This window comes from Rhinatrema bivittatum, chromosome 3 (assembly GCF_901001135.1).
Source record: "Rhinatrema bivittatum chromosome 3, aRhiBiv1.1, whole genome shotgun sequence".
Classification (NCBI taxonomy): Eukaryota; Metazoa; Chordata; class Amphibia; order Gymnophiona; family Rhinatrematidae; genus Rhinatrema; species Rhinatrema bivittatum.
Genome location: NC_042617.1, coordinates 564,404,753 through 564,424,255, shown reverse-complemented (window position 1 = coordinate 564,424,255; position 19,503 = coordinate 564,404,753). Strand labels below are relative to the sequence as shown.

The 19,503-nt window shown below is 41.2% G+C and overlaps 1 protein-coding gene across 6 annotated transcripts in view; it reads right to left on the bottom strand.

Moving 5' to 3' along the window:
• ADGRG6 (adhesion G protein-coupled receptor G6) overlaps nucleotides 1-19,503 on the bottom strand; it is a 338,817-nt gene that overhangs the window by 49,121 nt on the left and 270,193 nt on the right. For 5 of the 6 annotated variants that reach the window (XM_029596503.1, XM_029596506.1, XM_029596504.1 and 2 more), the window contains 3 exons: nucleotides 18,518-18,658; nucleotides 11,887-12,006; nucleotides 2,026-2,074 (listed from right to left, as the gene is read on the bottom strand). In XM_029596503.1, the coding sequence (XP_029452363.1) occupies nucleotides 2,026-2,074; nucleotides 11,887-12,006; nucleotides 18,518-18,658 (310 nt within the window). The remainder of the gene's footprint in view (nucleotides 1-2,025; nucleotides 2,075-11,886; nucleotides 12,007-18,517; nucleotides 18,659-19,503) is intronic. The other variant, XM_029596505.1, reaches the window with a different exon arrangement.

The window sequence follows — 19,503 nt, the reverse complement described above, 5'->3', positions numbered from 1 at the left end:
ATTACTCTTGCTTTAATTTAGATTTTCTTATTTATTGAAGGCCCAATCTGACATCAGGCTGGAAGTAGTCAAATTTGGTCCTCAGGTGCCTGATGCCTGTCAGATTTTTATGATGCTCATCATCAATATGCCCGAGATACATTTGCATGCACTGGAATAAATTTAATTAAATTCATCCTGATTAACCTGAAATATTCCCGGCCAGTATCTAACATAAACTGACAGGAACTGCGCTGGTTTTTTTTTTTTTGTTATGGCCTAAAAATCCAATTATAAAGAATACAGTAATACAAGATGTTAACATGCCTTCTGCAGCTTTCACGAGGAACAGTATTGGCAATCGTTTTAAGTATAATTCAGCATGATGAAATATACATACAATATACTAAAATATACATACTGTATACAAAAATAAATGTATCATACAGCAAAGTAAATATGCTTGATACTGAAATACATGCACCATAAACTGAAATACATAAGTGCCATGCTAAGAATTTTCGTATACTGGGGCCTATGTACTAAGCCATGTTAAGTGAGTTAACGCACCAGTTGTAAAGTAGGCATTACAGTCTACTTTAATGACCAGTGCACTAAAGGCTGTAATAGCAGGTCTTACCACGGGCAGGCAAAACGTGCTTTACTTGCAGCAGTAACATCCGCCTCAGTGGGACACATACGAGGCAAAAGATTGCATGATGTCAGCCATCAGAACAAGTGGGGCTGTAGGGAGTAGGGGATCTTTCCTGCCTCTATCTACCATCCTGAGCTTCGGATGGGGTAAGCAGGGTGGGTGGGAAGCATGTTGAGGATGTGTGGAGTGTGTGTATGAAAGAAGGGCAGAGTCCTTATGAGGGTCTTTTTGGAATGATGTATGTGTGTGTGTGTCGGGCAGTTACACTGGGGGATTTATGTGGGTTGGGATGTGGTTGTGTGTAGTGGTGGTGTGTAGTTGTTCATGTGCATTTGTGGGTGTAGGGGGTGGTATGTATGTGGGTAAGTTGTATATGTGTGGGAGGGAGGGGAGGGGTGTGTGTGTGTGTGTAGAGGGGTTGTTGTGAGAGGGATGTGCCACCCCATGGCAGCTGCTTTCTGTATTTTATTCCCTGACTGTCTCAAGCCCTGGAAAGAGAATTGAAAAGTTGCCAACATTTTGCAGCCTTTAACTACTTCCCATAGTAAAGCAAAGGAGATTTATCGGGAGAATTTATTCTCTATAAGTACTGACCAATGTTGCTATATGAGACAGTCCCATTTTCTTCCAGTTTGCACATCTGGTGACTTTACATCTCTTCTTCTGGACAGAGACGGACATGGACCTATTTTTACTTGATTCTTTCCAACATTAAAAATGTTGGAAAGCATAACAATGCTTTGCTCATTCTTCTGTGGTTTCATTGCTCTTGACTGTTTCTCTGAGCAGGGCTCAATAACAGAGCCAAACAGAGGTCAGACCACGAAGGGGAGGGGAGAACCCAGGGTCTGCTTCAACAATCTTCTGGAAGATTTCTGGTGAGAGTATTTAGTCCAGCACAGCAGCAGAGCAGTTCCGTATAAATTGAGTTGGTAAACTGGATACTTTGCAGGCTATGATACCTTTCTATTGGACCAATGCAAGAGCTATTCAAATATCTTGGTATACGTGAGCCTTCAATAACACACATGATTCCTTCTCCAAATAGCTAGTTAAGAGATGTACTTTAAATCTTGTTCTTCTTTTATTACAGTTATTCTACCTGATTCTATAACCCACTCTAAAGTTTGTTTCTGTCATAGCTGAAAAGCCCGAGTCCAGCAAAGTAACAGTGTCAAACCGGTAAAATTAGTCTCCCATGTTAATTAACTCAGACCGAGGAGAAAACATGAAATGACTCTGTCAACATACCATGGAACGTGCCAACCAAGGAATGACATGACCTCTAGGGCATGCACCCAAAAGAGACGACGGAACTGTACTAAACGTTTGCTTCCAGAACTGTGACATTATACTGTACACAAAAAAAGAACAAATATTTTTAAGCTTACTGTATTCTGTCATATCCCAGAAGGCACAGATTGGTTTATTTCCTTCCTGCTGAAAAAAATAGAAGCAGTGTTAATTCTGAAAAATGAAGCTTGAGAAAAAGTTAATTGGTGCATTACAGAGCCTAAGTGCAGCTTGTTGGGGGACTCTGAGTTGGTGCTGGTTTTTAAACTCTTATGCCTTAAGCACTATAAGATTTATCTGGCTTTCTTAGTACAAAACCTAAGATTACAAATTCCAGAATGCTTGATGTTGACAGCAGAAATAGCAGAGTTAGAGTTCTCAGTGTGGCTGAGAGCTTGGCAATAAGGGAGAAATATGAAAAAAGGAATGAGGCCACTCTTGATGTGTTAACTAGTATTTTATATTAACAGCTGGCAGGGGGATGTGGTCTAATGCAATGGTTCCAAAATGGGATCCACATCCAGTCAGGTTTCCAGGTTACCTGCAATGAATACGCTCCTAAATGTTGTACGCACAAAACATGAGTTAGAAACACAAGCTATGCTCCTCAAAGTTATGCATATAAAACATGTGTTAAGAGCAAAAAATGTGTGCCTGTAGGTTGTGCACAGAAATCCTGCATAAATCATGTTTTATGTGCATAAAACCCATGTACAGGACACCTGCACCACAAACTCCAGGTTCAGCCCCATACATTAACATTAGACCCAGAAACTTTTATCTGACTTTTTAATCTGGAATTACATTTCTGGTGTTAAGAAAACATGAATTAAGCCTACACACCTCTCTGAATTGGGAGTAATAGCTAATGATTTGATTAAAATGGGATGTGCATGGATCAGCACCAAGTGAAGTTCTACACACAAAAATGTGCACAGAACTGTGCATTTACACGTGCACTTAGCCTAGCGCACTTTGTTACATCAGGGTTTTGAGATTTGGGCACCTAATTTTGCCCCTTTGAAAACTGACCAGGTCTAAGCATCTAAATTTAGAGGCCTTAAAAGGTGAGGATAATCCAGGATCTCAGCACTGATTTCTAGCACTAGGCACGTAACCTAAGCACCTGCTTGTAGGTGAGTGAATAGCAGGCCTAATTTCTGCATCTAAAATGGAAGCCCCTATGTCAGATGCTTAACTTCCTTTGGAAATCAGTCTGATACGTTTTAGAAGGAAGCCTTTGCTTCTTGTATTTAGTACTGGTAAAAAAATAATAAAAGAAACAATACTCCTGGTTTCCAAGCAATATGGTGATGGTTACTCTGGTTCAGTAGCAGCCCATGACATTTCTTTCCCCACAGGTAGGTAACAGGATGTGTGAACATTTTACAGGGGGGGTCAATACTGAAAGCGATTTGTCCATTTAAAGCTGTAAGATCTTCTGGTAGAGCTTTTTCAGAAGGCAACTGAATAGATTATTCTAAAGGGCTTTCAACATCTGTGCCATCAGAGCCAAAGACTGAAGGTTGAGATGTAGCAAATTCCCGTTGCACTGCATGATAAGGGATGCATACCTCCCCAATGCTATTAGTTTTCAAATCAATAAGATGCTGAAACCATGGAAACCAAATCTGATAAGGCTAACAAATTATTTGCCCCTCATCTTAGCTTTTAAATTGTTTTGGATATAAATGACGCTGCAAAGAGGTCTATTTGCAGAGTGCCCAGAAAATTAGGAAAGGTTCTTGCCCTGTCTGATCACGGAGCAACCATCCATGCGGTCGTAGTTGACTGCTATCTTATTCTGGTTGCCTGGAAGATAGTTTGAAGAAAAATTCCCCTGGAAAATTGTTAATTTTCAAATTCTGGAGGTCTCTCAGCAAAGACTGAAAGAGCCTGTTCCTCCTTGGTTGTTGATATAAAACATTACTACTTGATAGTCTGTGTGATTCAGCATCACTTTGTACTTTAACCACGGTCATATATAACACTAAATAATAAATCTTCAATCACTTAAGCCATCGTGTGAATCTGTTCTTTTTAATATATTTTTTTTTTATTTTACTCTTATAGCCTTTTTCTATGCAGTGAAATTTCCTTTGAGTCTTATGAATTAAGATGTGTGTTTAAGCATCTTTGAGGTCTAGGGAAGAAAGCTAGCTATTCTAGATGGAGAAGGATGATGCCCAAATAATTCATCTTGAATTTTTCTCTCTTAAGTATTTGTTGAGATTCCTGAGATCTAGAATGGGTCAGAGACTAGCTACCTTTTTTGGCAGGAAGCATGTGGAATAGAAACATGAATTCCTGTTGTGTAGTGGAACTGGTTTTACTGCATTGGCCTTTAGAAGGACGGACATCTCTTCTAAGAGTTGTTTGTTATCTAGGGACTATCTCATTAGAGGATTGCTTGGGGGGGGAGTAGACCTGAAATTCAGTCTGTATTCTTGCTGTATGTTCTTTATTCTCAACAGTCTGTTGTTACTAGAGACCATGATGTTTTGAAATACTGAAGCCTCCCCCCCCCCCTTCCCCAATGGAAGTTTCTCTAAGACTACTAGAGAAGATTTGTCAAAAATTTGGATTAGCCTTGATCTGCATTTATGCAGAAGCTTAGATTGTGATCTCTCTTTAGTATGTGGCCTGTTCTGTTGCAGCTGCTGAAGACTAGGCTGCTGACAAATGTACTGCTCATGTTTTCTCCTTGAACAGAAGTATTGCCTCTTATAGAGTTGATGTTGACTCTTTCTGGAAGAAGCTTGTTCAGTCATAGCTACTGAAAGGGTAAGGAGGGTACCATAGTTTACTTTCTCTCCAAATATATTATCACCTGTGCATGAAGCATCTGCAAGATTCTTATGCACATTTTCACAAATACCTGAAGTGCACAGCCAAGACAGCCTTCAAGTGCCAATAGCCACTGAAGAAGTTCTGGAAGAGGTATCATAGGCTTATCTATTGAGATGCTTACCACTTTTTTTTTTTTTTTAGCATTCTTGAATCACTGGAATACATTGGTCAATTTTATTTCCTGGAAGCACCTTTGCCATGCACTGTAGTCTTTGTGGACAGAAATGTATATATTGTAATGCAATTGATGAGCCACTATTCTGGAACTGAACATGCCTGGTTGGAATACCTTCTCTGCTGTGTTAACCAATATTCTTCATCCTTCCTAGAAGAGGTCTTGGAATGTGTTTTACAGGGCTGAGTAGTCTGTATTCAGAGGCATTTAGACAGATAGCTCATTAGTTACCCAGCTAAATGAATATTTGGGCACTTATCCGGCTAAATTTTAGCCGTACAGCTTATTATCTGGAAAAAATTCAGCCAGATATTTAGGAGTTTCCAGGGGCATATAAGGTAGAAGTTATGTTAGCTAGATAACTTAGCTGGCTAAGTCTGGTCACTCCCAAAAGCTGTCCTAAAGTTAGATGCATAAAGTTATTGGGCTAACTTTAAGATAGCCGGCTATATTCAATAGTGTAGCTACATTATTGAATATACTTATTTATTTTTATATACCGACATTCAATCTGACATATCACATTGGTTTACATTCAGGTACTGAAGGTATTTTCCTATCCCCAGAGGGCTTACAATCTAAGTTCGTACCTGAGGCAATGGAGGATAAAGTGACTTGCCCAACGTCACAAGGAGCGACAGCGGGACACAAACCCTGGTCTCCTGGTTCTTAGTCCTCTGCTCTAACCACTAGGCCAACTCCTCCACTCAACTATACTGGATAGATTTTTCTGGCTAACTTTGCTATGCAGACAGTGACTGAATATGTACCCCTTACCTTTTTGCAAAGTTGACTTTACTACTATTGATTCATCCAGGAGGTGGACTTTGTGATTTCCCCAGACATGGCTAAACCATGTGTTTTGAAATCCAACTTTCTGGCTACAGAAAGGGTAGATAACGGTGTTTGCCACATTCTTGCTTGAAGTTCCTGAAGAAGTACTGGAACTGCTACTAATTGTTTAGGTGACTGAATGTTTTTGAGGAATCCAAACACATCTATCCAGGTTCTTTTCTTTTCATATTAATTGAATATTATCACAAGAATCCTTGTTTCAGAAAAAAAAGAATGTACCGGTATATCAAAGGCAAAAAAATCTTATGTAGCAAAGACATCTCTTGTAGCCCATTTTTTACAACATCTTGAATAAGACTAAAGCTAGGTGATACTCAGTTTTGAAAACTAAACATTTTAATTCAGCTATTCTACTTTTTTGGGGAGACTCAAGGCAAAATTAAAGAAACTAAGCAGAAAATAAAATAAGAATTAAAGGAAACATTTGAAGAGTGGTGAAAGAGCAAAAAATACATCCATTTGCATGAATGGAATAAAAAAGACTGATGAGCCTCATGTGATGGGCACCTGAACTGAAAAGTCTGAACATGCTCAGAAGGATCTTGATTTTTTCCAAGCTCTGAAAGAGTTTTTTTTTTTGTTTTTTTTTAAATCTTGCTACCATCAAGGACTAATTTAGGATTTTGCCGCCCCCTAGGCACTGTTGATACTTTAATCCCCCAAACCTCCTGTAAGGGTCTGTTATAGGGTAACAGAAGGATGTTACCTGCTGAGTGACATTCAGCAGAGCTGGAAGGAAACAAATCTTAGCAAGCCTGCTGCCCCTAAATGTTTGCCGCCCTCGGCACAGGTATAATGGGTGCCTAATGATATATCCAGGGCTGGGTGCCATTGGATGACTGACTTGTGTGACTTTTTTTATCCTGTTTGTCCACAAGGAAAAAATGTTACTATCAATCCCAAGGCTCTGCTCTCCCAACTCTGCTCATCATGAGATCCCCCCCCAAATAATTTTTTTAATATGTTTTTAATAGAAATATATATTTCATATTACTTTTGAAAATGTAATTCAAATTAATACCCATACAACTAATGCATTTCAAAGTCAGGAACATAATCTTCTACATGGGTAGGAAAAAGTTGGTCAAAGTTAAAAACACATACCAGTGTACATGTACAGAGGATTTCAATGAAAACACTGAGGCCAATATTAAAAAAAAAAAAAAAGCTATGCACCTAAATTTTAGTATCAAAGTTATATCCCTAAATCAGGTACCTATTTTCAGCTGAACTTAGGGCACCTACATTTGCATTTTAAATGTGAACTACATTTAGGCTCCTAGTACTTAGGATCCTAAATTTAGGCCTGTTGCTCATATTCCTAGATTTAGCAGCCTTAGGTGTAAAGCAGTGGTTCTCAACTTTTTTCCCATGGTGACGCACCTGACAGACCACGCTCACATGTGTGACACACTGCTCATCACAATTCACGGCGGAAATAAAAAATAAAGGCCCAGTATTATTTTGTTAAGAATGACACAAGGGAAAGATAAGTACTCTGTCTGAACAGAAAGTGCATAAATAGTAAACGTACCACACCAAAACAGCACCAATTTCCAGCACTCAAACAGTTACCACCTTACAAGGCAAAACTGAAAATATTACACCAGGCCTTAAAACTCCAATACTCCTCTTATTAGGAAAAGGAACCAAGCCAGACTGCTATAGAGCCCTACACAGAAACTATACGCCAGCAGAAAACCTCATCTGATTCACATGTGCTGACCCTCACCTAACAAAGAATAAAGAGACCATAAAGCATAACTAGAAGCATGCAGACAAAAATGGAGCTGGAAACCGCAACAAGCCAGAGACTTTGTATGCAGTGTAACAAAGGAAAAAGAGAAACTTCACCGTCCTCATAAAACAAATCAAGAAATATAAAATCAATAGCAGTAAAACCATACTAACAAAAAGAACAGATTATTTCAAAACAGCTGATGAATGGAATATCCAATAATTAAATACTCATATCAAAAATTTCTAGATACCAATAAAATATTTCAAAACAGCAGACACAAAGACCCAATAATGAAAAATAAGGATATAAAAATGCTTTGTTCTGCATACCTGGGAATGTTTGATATCTAGGTTCCCCGAGATTGTATTGAATTTGCAGGAAGAGAGATGGTTTGCTCGCAACTTTCTCCTCTCTCTCAGTCACACATAAGTTCTCTCACATTGGCTCTCAATCACACACACATATACACACGCTCTCTCTCTCTCTCTCACTTACATAGACTCTCAATCACACATATATACACAAGCTTTTACTCTCAATCACACATTTACACACATGCTGTCTGTCTTTTCACACTTACACACATACAGGCTTTCAATCACACACTTACATACATGCTGTCTCTCTCACACGCATAGACTCTCATTCACACACTTACACACATGCTCTCTATTTCTCTCACATACAGGCTCTCAATCACATACTCACATGCTCTCTCACCTATACCAGCTCTCAATCACATGCTCTCTCTCTTACTTATACACACAGCCTCTTACTCATACGTACACATGATCTCTCTCACTTACACATACAGGTTCTCAATCATACACTTACATTCAACAAAAAAGGGAAATCAACCCTGGTTCAGCGCTGAACTTAAACAAATGAAACAGACCTTATGCCATAAGGAAAACAGATGGCGAAAAACCCCTAACACTTCTACCCTTTCTACATACAAGGGATTCTTACATCACTACAGGACCGCCATTCTACAGAAAAAAAAGGAATACTATGCAAACAAAATACACCATTTCCAATATGATGCCCAGGCCCTATTCGCCTACGTGACACAAATCACCAAATCTACCCCCCCACCTATTCCAGACGAACAAGCTCTTTCCAAGGCTAACGAGCTCGCTACATTCTTCCAACAGAAGATCTTAAATACACTCGCCCTCCTGCCTTCAAATACTACACCTCCCAAGCCAGGTGAGAATCTCCAGTCTCTTACTAGACCCAAATTTGACAGTTTCGAGTCAATCTCCACTAAAGAGATTGAATCCCTTTTAAAAAGGCAGAAACCATCAAGCCATCCGGCTGATAACATCCCATCGAGACTCCTGCTTCTCATCCCAAATGTGATCTCAGGACCTCTGACCGGCATCATAAACAGCCTTCTAACGCAAGGAAGCTACCCAGACAGTCTAAAAACCGCCTCACTCAAGCCCCTCCTCAAGAAACACAACTTAGATCCTAATGTACCAGCTAATTTCAGACCCATCTCTAACCTCCCATTTGTTGCCAAACTAACGGAAAAACTGGTAAACACCCAGCTTTCTGAATATCTTGAAGACCACAAGATCCTATTCCCATCACAATATGGGTTCCGTAAATCACGCAACACGGAAACCCTTCTCATTTCACTTACTGACCATATTATCATGGGGTTGGACAAAGGACACTCCTTTCTGCTGGTCCTGTTAGACATCTCGGCGGCATTTGACACCGTCAACCATACCATCCTGCTGGACCGCCTAACAGACATCGGCATCTCCGGATCTGCCCACAACTGGTTCAAGTCCTTCCTCAGCAATAGGACTTTCAAAGTCAAAATCAACAATAAAGAGTCACCCCTAACTAAATCAACTCTTGGCGTACCTCAGGGTTCCTCCTTATCTCCTACCCTCTTTAATATTTACCTCCTCCCCCTCTGCCAATTGTTAACAGACCTCAACTTAATTCACTATTTGTACGCAGACGACGTGCAGATTCTAATACCAATAACAGAATCAATCTCAAAAGCGCTCACCCATTGGAACAACTGCCTTCTATCCATCACTAATCTACTCAACAGTTTAAACCTGGTTCTTAATGCCTCCAAGACAGAGCTGCTCCACATATCCTCAAACGAAATCAATATCTCCCCACCATCTCCACACATCTCTCACATTACTTGCAAGCAGGTTAGAGACCTTGGGGTAATACTAGACAATCGTCTAAACCTTAAGAAAATGGTCAACACAACCTCCAAAGACTGTTTCTTCAGATTACAGATTCTAAAACGACTTAAACCACTCTTATTCTTCCACGACTTCAGGACAATCCTCCAAGCGCCACTGTTCGCCAAAATAGACTACTGCAGTGCCCTTTTCCTAGGCCTTCCCAAATCCACTACCAAACCACTGCAGATGTTACAAAATGCGGCTGCGAGATTGCTGACCAGTACCAGCCGCAGCGAACACATCTCTCCCATCCTCAGGAACCTACACTGGTTACCAGTTAATTTCAGAATTCTATACAAATCAATCACCGTAATTCATAAAACTATCCATCATCATCTTCAACTCGACCTGGAAATTTATTTTTATTTATTTAACATTTTTTATATACCGAAATTCTAGCAACAATGTTGCTAATCATTTCGGTTTACATATAACATTGGAGTGACTTAACATGCGAGTCTTACATGGAACAGGAAAATGAACTTGGAGAAAATTGAATAAATACTAATAACAAATAACATTAAAAACAACAGTAGTAATAGACGTTATATACAGGCGATTTAAAATGGGATCAAGGAAATCCCATTCAAACTCCACTCCTCTAACAGACCAACTAGAGATACTCTCAAAGGCACCCTGAAATTTCCCCCTACTAAAGCTTCACGCCTCTCGATGACCAAAGACAGAGCTTTTTCGATAGCTGGCCCATCTATCTGGAATAGCATCCCTTCAAGTCTCAGAGTGGAGCCTTGCCTGTTAACTTTTAGAAAAAGACTTAAAACCTGGCTCTTTCACCAAGCCTTCACCGACCCACCAGACAATCACTAGTTGTCCTTCACGCTTACCCGTTATGATGATTATACTCACGAATGGACTCTGACTCTCCCAGGTTAAAGCACCATTAAGCTTTAACCCGTACGCCCTATGGCATCACTTCATATTTATTTCCTGCCTTATCTTCTTTCCAGATTGTTGCAAGCTTCCAAGTTCTCTTCCCTGTTGATTGTAACTTTGACTCATTCCTACTTACTGTTTATCTTTCGTTTACTTGAATAGTTACCCCAGTTTTTTATTCTTGTTAATTGTAAACCGATCCGATATGGTTATTTACTATGAAGGTCGGTATATAAAACTGTTAAATAAATTCATGCTCTCTCTCTCACAACAAAGGATTTCTCGTCTTTCCTATTTAATTATTTACCCTCCTCCCAGTTTCTAATTCCCTGTTAAAATGTAACTTCCATACTTTACCAGTATATAAAAATGTTTAAATAAATAAATAAATAAATTTCAAACATACATAGGCTCTGAATCATGCACTTACATACATGCTGTCACACACATGCATACACACAGGATCTCAAACACATATGGTTGCTCACTCACTCACTCTCTCTCCCCCCACCGAACTAGTGCTCTCTCTCTCTCCCCCCACTGAACTAGCGGCAGCAGCAGCCTCCTCCACTTTCAGCCCTCGCAGCCTCAAAAAAGAAGTCCTATCGGCCGTGGGGACTGACGTTGCTCCTCTTTTGCTCTGAGCCGTGCTGCTCATTCTTCAGGCCACGCCTCTCTTCTTCGGGCCGATGCTGCCCGCACCCATGTGTGGCCGCTGCACACCACTTCCTGTTCCGGGCCATGGGGGCCAGGAAGAAGAGAGCATGCCGGTGCCGGTGCCGCTGACTCCAGCTTTCCTGCTGCGTTCCGCCGGAGCTGTCAGCATTTTTAAGCCCGGGTGGAGAATGAGTCGCTGTTTCGCTGGGGCAGGGGGAGCAGCTGGGTCAGCGGGGGACCGGGAAGTGGGGCGACACACCTGAGTGTGCTTGGCAATACACTGGTGTGTCGTGACACATCGGTTGAGAACCGCTGGTGTAAAGTACCAAAAAGCAGTGCTAAATTAACTTTTTTCCCCTGCCCCAACGCCATCCTCATAGCCACACTTTTCTGGCCCCTAAATTTAAGAGCCTAGTGGAAACTAGGAACCTAAATTCAGGCACTCAGACCCCATACATTTTCAAAAAGGCCAAAGATAGGCCCCTATACCCTTTGAAAACTGACCTTTGAATTTTTATTGAGTAAGGCGACAGGTCACTTTGGAAAAACCCTCTTTATGTCTTACCAGGGTTACTTTATGCTTAATTGTAATGTTGACAGAATCTCGGAGGTCACGAATGGTAAGATTTCCAATGCTGCACGCCACCACAAAACTCATCAAGTTTTGCTTATCCTTCAAGTTCTCCTTTGGAATAACATTAAAAAAAAAAAGTTTTTTTTAAAATCAGAATCAAATGAGAATTTTTATCCATCTGGTAAACTAAACAATCAGTCATTATCATCCTTCAATCACCTACTCTGAGAATGCCCTGTTTATAAAAGTCAGATTACAGATTTTCCTGATTGGACTCTACTATTTTCCCTAGATTAATACTCGCACATTGATAGCAGGATATTAATGCAATTTCATGCGGAAATTTCTATCAGCTTCCCTTGAAATCATTCTGATGACAACAACAGCTATATCTCAAACAATGCTAGTCGATAGAAAACTATAATATAATTAGATCACTTCTATAGCAAAGAATGAACCACTCCCTTATCCGATTGGCAAAGCAAGCTCGTAAATCAGGTGTGTAAGAAAATGGCTTCACTCTCTTTTGCACTTAGTGCATTAACAGCACAACACATTCTTTCTGCTCCCTAACAGGGCCGGCTCTAGGGAGAATAGCACCCTGGGTGAAAACTGATCCCCACCCCTGGTCCTTAGCATGGATTAATGGGGGCAGGGTAAAAATAAGCTCTCTCTCTATAAGTGAGCAGCAGGGGTGGGGGTGGGGGTGGGGGTGGGGGTCCCTCCCCCCCCCCCCCAGCATCTGCCCCTTCCTTAACCTCCTCCTTGGCATCCTTGCTCCTGTATCTTACCCCCCCTCCCCCAGCATCTGCCTCCTTCTTCCGGCACTCTCTCTCCAGCATCCTCTCCCTGCCTCTCACTTTCCCCCAATCCCCAGCATCTACTCCCTGGTCTCTTAAACCCTCCATTGCCAGTATCCTCTCCTCCAGTCCCAGTATCTGCCTCCTTCCTGTCTCCTTCCTATCCCACCCCCACTGTTACCACTGCTTCCCTGTTCCTCCTGCCTCCTTCCCAGGTAAACAGCCTTTATATTGGCAGAGCTGCTGCCACTCTTCCTCCCCCGTCCGTGCTGGCCCTGGGAGCATGGTCAAAACTCACAGGGATGTACTTTTTGTAATACCGATCTTGCAATGCAGAAGATCAGTACAGAGGAAATGCTGGCCCGTGAGTTTTGAATATCCTCCGCAGGGTTAGCACAGATGGGGAGCAACAGGGAAGCTACAGCATGGGCTCCCACTGCTCCTCTCGATCTCCTGCCGGGTCCGCCAGGCCTGAAGTGTGGCACGCACGCACCACAGGGAACAGTGCTGCTGGTGACCCCCAGGCCAGTAGCGCCCCTGGGCGACTGACCATCTCACTCTACCCAAAAGCTGGCCCTGCTTCCCAAAGTTCACGGGAGCACTGGAATCGGCAAAGAACAACTAAGAAGTATTCATTTTCTTGCATCTGAGAATGGGGAGAGAGAGTCATGTTTTCTGATCTCTCCCCAAAATCACCGGTTGCAGCCTGCCTGAAACACACCGAGGTTACTGTAAAATTAAAATTGTACAAGAGCAAATGTCTGTTAATAAAATCATAGCTTACCGTTTCAAGGAAACAAAATTGCTGACTTTTATTTTTATGGATTAATATAGCAATCATTTTATTTGATGTTTCAGCAACTTCCATTTTACTGTGCTTAAAAAAAATTTGTATTCTTTACAAAATAACTAGATTTTCCTTTTTGAGGAATTAATTTTACCTTGCTAGTATGTTGAATTGTGTTAGTTTAGAACAAAAATATTAAAGATGCTTCTTAAATGCCAATTTTAGATAAATAAATGAATGACCGTCATACGTGTGCATAGGTACGGCACAAATAGCTTGTTTCTTAATCCGTTCAACATGCACAGAGGTATAATGATTGATCAGGAGATGCTTGTTAGCGTGTAGGAAATAAAAAAATATATATTTTTTTGCATGTAAAATATTTTATTTCATTCTTACTTCAGCATTATATAGCACATTTAACTTTGTACTTACCTTAGATGCAGATTATATTATTTTTCCTTCTGAGATACAGGAAGCATAGAAATATTTGAGTAGAGCTATTATTTACCAAATGTGCAATGCAGTGTTTCGTAAGAAACTTTCTTCTTCAGGGGAGGTCTTAATCACATTGCTCAAATTTCAAGGTTCCCAGTATCAAAAAGATGTCTCAAGCATAGGGTTGCCAAGTGGCTCCAGATTTTCAGGACATGCTGATCCAATACTGATTTTACTCCCCTGCATGCAGGTACTTGTATACTTGCCTTTCTTAGAGAAGAAATCAGAATAAGTTCCAGCATGCAGTGAGGTAAAACCAGGACTGGATCAACCTGTCCTGAAAATCTGGAAATCACAAAATAAGAGAGTATGGACCCCCTACTTATTATATCTATGCGCCATGAGGAAGAGCTGCCGGTTTGTGAGACGGATTATATTGGAACGGGTCGGTTGTGTCTGTGAGACGGGTGATATTGGAACGGGTCGGTTGTGTTAAAGAGTCTCAAAGAAATAAGAAAACATTTCCTCAGTATTTGCAGAATTTGAGGCACACATAAAGCGGATTGATTAAGAAACGGTGTAAACAGCGAGGTGAATTTGTAAATGTTGAAAATGTACTTAAGGTGGTGATATTGTCCGAAGGGTGTGCAGCTGTACTGGTGATTGAACTTGTGGAAGAAGTGCAATATTCCAGAGGGTGGAAGGCTTCGCCGTCTCCGGGTGAGGTGGGAGTGAATTGTCCCCTGAGGAAGCTGCGGTGAAAGGGGGATCCCTGTTGGGACGTTGTGAACTGCTCCCGTGGAAGGAACTCTTTTGGGACAAATAATAGCCAATGAAAAGAACTTGAATTTGATAGCTTGTGGTAAAAATTCAAAAATAGAAAAAACAGGGTTTTTTTAATGGGTGGGGAGTGTGTGTGTGTGAATGAGTGATTGTATTGGGGTATGTTTTTAGATGTCAATATACTGCTGCTAATTTGTGTGGTTTATGTACATTAGGTTGCACATCTTTTTGTATTACTGTTTTGTTATTATAAATATCAATAGATGTAATCAATAAAAATGATAAAAAATGATTTGTATGCAGTGTATAAACAGTTAGTATGATTAAGGAATAGTGACAATAATAAACTGTTACAGTAGTACAGTAATATGTGAATGTGGATAAAGAATTTATAGGGTTCCCTATATATGTATGTTCTGAAAATCTGGAGGCAGTTGGTTTTAAGAAAAACTTAAATAAGAACATAAGAAATTGCCATGCTGGGTCAGACCAAGGGTCCATCAAGCCCAGCATCCTGTTTCCAACAGAGGCCAAAACCAGGCCACAAGAACCTGGCAATTACCCAAACACTAAGAATTATCAATACATCCTAATCATGAATTTCTCAAAGGACAGCTCATATATCCCATATCATAGTACTCCACTAGTCAAATTTGCCAGAGGCACAAATGTTCTTGAGAGATGCATTGTGACAAATGTACTTACATGATTACACCTTTAAAAATTAACACCAACTGTCAGGTTGCCTTCTGTATATCTAAGCTGGCTTATCGCAAACATTTCCCCTATTTTCTGACCACGGGAAAAACCCTTAAGGGTAGACTTTAATAGGGCTGTGCATGCACCCGTATCTCATCATGCACAAAAATGAGAGAAAGAGAGAGTAAGAGAGAGAGAGAGAGAGAGAGAGAGAGAGAGAGAGGGAGGGAGAGAGAAAGAGATCAGTCTAATATTCTATATGTGGCCCATTTTAAAGGAACACTGATTCGGGGTGAGTTTTCGGGAGGTGGGTTGGGGTTAGGGTGAGTAGTGTTACAGACACATTCAGAGGTATCCGATGTAAAACTGACATCATTAAAGAATTTTTGACCTTAGAAGTGATGAAAATTCTAAGAGAAGGAGTTGATTTGTACCCTGCAGTCTCTGCTAGCTGCATTATACAAATCAACTCCTTTTCATCTCTCTCTCTCTCCCCTCAATGTTCGCTGGACTCCTGTGCCTAACGAGGAGCTGTAGCAAAGTGGTACGCACAATATACGCATGCTGGCTGAGGAAAAATTGATGCACGTCAGTGCTGGGAACGCCCATGCCCTGCTCCCTTTCTGCCTACTTTTTCTGGGCGCGCGTACTTCAATGTACGCGCACCCTTCCTGGCTATTTAAAATTTGCGTAGGTCCTGTGTGGCTCACATACATGCGTATGTGGCCATTTTTGCATGCACAAAGGGCCGGATTTTAAGCCATACGCGTGGGCGTAGATTTGTGCACGCAACCCAGCGCGCACAAATCTACGCCCGATTTCATAACATGCGCGCGCAGCCACGCGCATGTTATAAAATCCGGGCTCGGCGCGTGCAATGGGGTGCACACTTGTGCACCTTGTGCGCACCGAGCCCTAGGGGAGCCCCGATGGCTTTCCCCGTTCCCTCCGAGGCTGCTCCGAAATCAGAGCGGCCTCGGAGGGAACTTTCCTTCCGCCCCTCCCCCACCTTCCCCTCTCCTCCCCTACCTAACACGCCCTCCAGCCCTATCTAGAACCCCCCCCTTACCTTTGTTAAATAAGTTGCACCTGCCTCAGGGCAGGCACAGGTTGCGCGCACTGGCCGAGTGCCGGCGTGCGATCCCCTGGCATGGCCGCTGTGCCGGAGGCCTCGGTCCCGCCCCCACCCCTGGACTGCCCCGCCCCTTTTTTCAAGCTCCGGGACATACGCGTGACCCGGGCCTTGCACTCGTTGCCGGGCCTATGCAAAATGGGCTCGGCGCTCGCAGGAGCGGGTTTTCGGGGTTATGCGCGTAACCCTCTTAAAATCCACCCCAAAGCTTTTAAAATCTACCTTTATGAGAACCTGGTACTTGGTTAGCCAGCTTAGATATACAGAAGGCGACCTGACGGTTGGTGTTAATTTTTAAAGGGGTAATCATGTAAGTACATTTGTCACCATGCCTCTCTCATGAACATTTGTGCCTCCAGCAAATTTAATTAGTGGAGTACTACCGTATGATATGTGATGTATGATCTGTCCTTTGAGAAATTCATGTTTAGGATACATTGATAATTATTTAAGTTTTTCTTCCATCAGTTACTGGAGACATCTTTTTGATATAGGGAACCTTGATGTTTGAGCAATGTGAATAAGATCTCTCCTGAAGAAGAAAGTTTCTTTCGACACACTGCAGTGTTGGGTTGCACAGTTGCTAAATAACATCGGTACTCAAGGATTTCTGTCTCCTGTATCTTGGAAGGAAGAATAATATAATCTGCAGCTAAGATAAGTACAAAGTTGAATGTGCTATATGATGCTGAGGTAACAATGGCATTGTAAGTTTTTACATGTAAAGGAAAATATGCTTTAAAAATATTTTTTATTTCCTACACACTGACAAGCACTTCCTGACCAATGATTATACCTCTGTGAACATTGAGGGGATTAAGACACAAGCCATTTGTGCAATCCCTATGTACATATATGACGGTCATTCAATTATCTAAGTTATCTAAAATTGGGCTTTAATTAGCATCTTTAATTTTTTGTTCTAGAGTGAAATCTTGTCTATACTTTTTGAGTTCTTTCACTCATCAGATTCTCTTTGTTGGAATTGTGTTAGTTTGCATGCTTACCTTATGTTCATAATAATAATTTTCGTTTATATGGTTTATGGTAGATGATGCTCATTTTGCCAGTTTTTCTGCTTTTAACATTTTGCACCATTTTTCTCGGTAAATTTAAATTAAGCTTTCACCACTACTCCAGTTCTGTGGCAGAATCCCTAGATTGGACTGATGCCTTCATTTGGGTCAGTTTGAATTTTGAAAATGGCACACAAATGGCTGAGGTAAGTGCACATTTTTGCTAACTGCTAAAGCACTCCTTTTGCACTCTTTTGAAAGTATGCCCCACTCTGGTTAAATGCCTAATCAACTTCTCTCTTCCTTCTCCGTAATTTCTTCTAAATGCCATAATTTTGCCACGAACTTTGTCACAATTTTCAAAGTGAAAGTATCTGTTTATTTTCACATTGAAAATTATCTCAGGGAAACTCCCTGCACACAGGTACACGCCTGCTATTTTTTGCAGGTACTTTTCATGAGAAAAAATAAGTGCATACTTTTGAAAATTGAACAGTGTGCAAAGAAGTGCAAGGCACCGCTCCCCTCTCCAGGAACGCCTCTTCTCACTGCAGGGGAAGTTGCACATTTAGCGGTACTATGCACATAGGTTTATGCACCCACTGAGACAGCAATTTTCAAAAAGCCCATATCAGTGTGGGTAAATAGCTGTTTTACCCGTGGATATGGCTTTCAAATTTACCCTCAATGAGATGCATCCCTATCTAGTTTTAACAATCTCACCTGATAAAACTGCACGTGTGTTTGTGTAAGCACAAAAGGGCAAATGCACAGGATATGATTAATTTTTCAATTATTTAATCTCTTCCTCACTATTGTAAAGGTATTGAAGATTAGCTTGGACAATATTAAAAACAAGCACGTGTAACTCTGTATTTTAAACGAAAATCTTTGAATAGGTGGAAGCCTAGCTTTCCCCATCTTGTACAGTTTGACCCCCCACGTTTTTAAATGATGTTATACTTGCCTGGAAAAGTCCAGTTTTATTGAAGAAAGTAAACTGAGCCCTGGACACAGCTTCATTTTCATTTGGATTCAAGCCAGCTAATAAAGAGGGGGGAAGCATCACAGAGGCCAAAGGACTCTCCTGACTTTTCTCCATATCAATCTATTAAAAAAAATAAAATAAAATTATATATATATATATATATATATATATGAAGCATTAGAGTAATATCATCATCAGATGTGACTGGGATGTAGACAGACGTCAATAACAATGTTGTTCAACGTGATCTGCAAGAAGATGGCTAATATCACCACGGGGATACAAATTGCACCCATTACATGTTCAGATGTAAAGAAGACCTAACAATATAAACATACAGCAAATGGGAAAATAATAAATGTGTTGTGTTCAAATGGGGCCTGGATGCAGTTAATGTCTATCTAACAGGCGGATACAGTAAAAATCGCGGGAGAGCGGGCGAGCGCCCGCTCACCCGGCGCGCGCACACAGGCCACTCTCCTGTGCGCGCGATTCAGTAAATAAAATTATTCGAATTAGGGCCCGTGGTAAAAAGAGACGCTAGGGACACTAGCGCGTCCCTAGAGGGTTTGACAGCTGATGCTCAATTTTGCCGCCGTCGGTTCTCAAACCCGCTGACAGCCACGGGCTCGGAAACTGGACGCCGGCAAAATTGAGCGTCCGGTTTTCAACCCGCGAGCCGCGGGCCAATTTTAAATGGTTTTTTTTAAAATTTTTGATTATTTTTAACTTTTGGGACCTCCGACTTAATATCGCCATGATATTAAGTCGGAGGGTGCACAGAAAAGCAGTTTTTACTGCTTTTCTGTGCACTTTCCCGGTGCCGAGAGAAATTAACGCCTTTGGGTAGGCACTAATTTCTGAAAGTGGAATGTGCGGCTTGGTTGCACATTTTACTTTCTGTATCGTGCGGGAATAACTAATAGGGCATCTAATACAGTTTATTTTCATGTATATGCTATTTT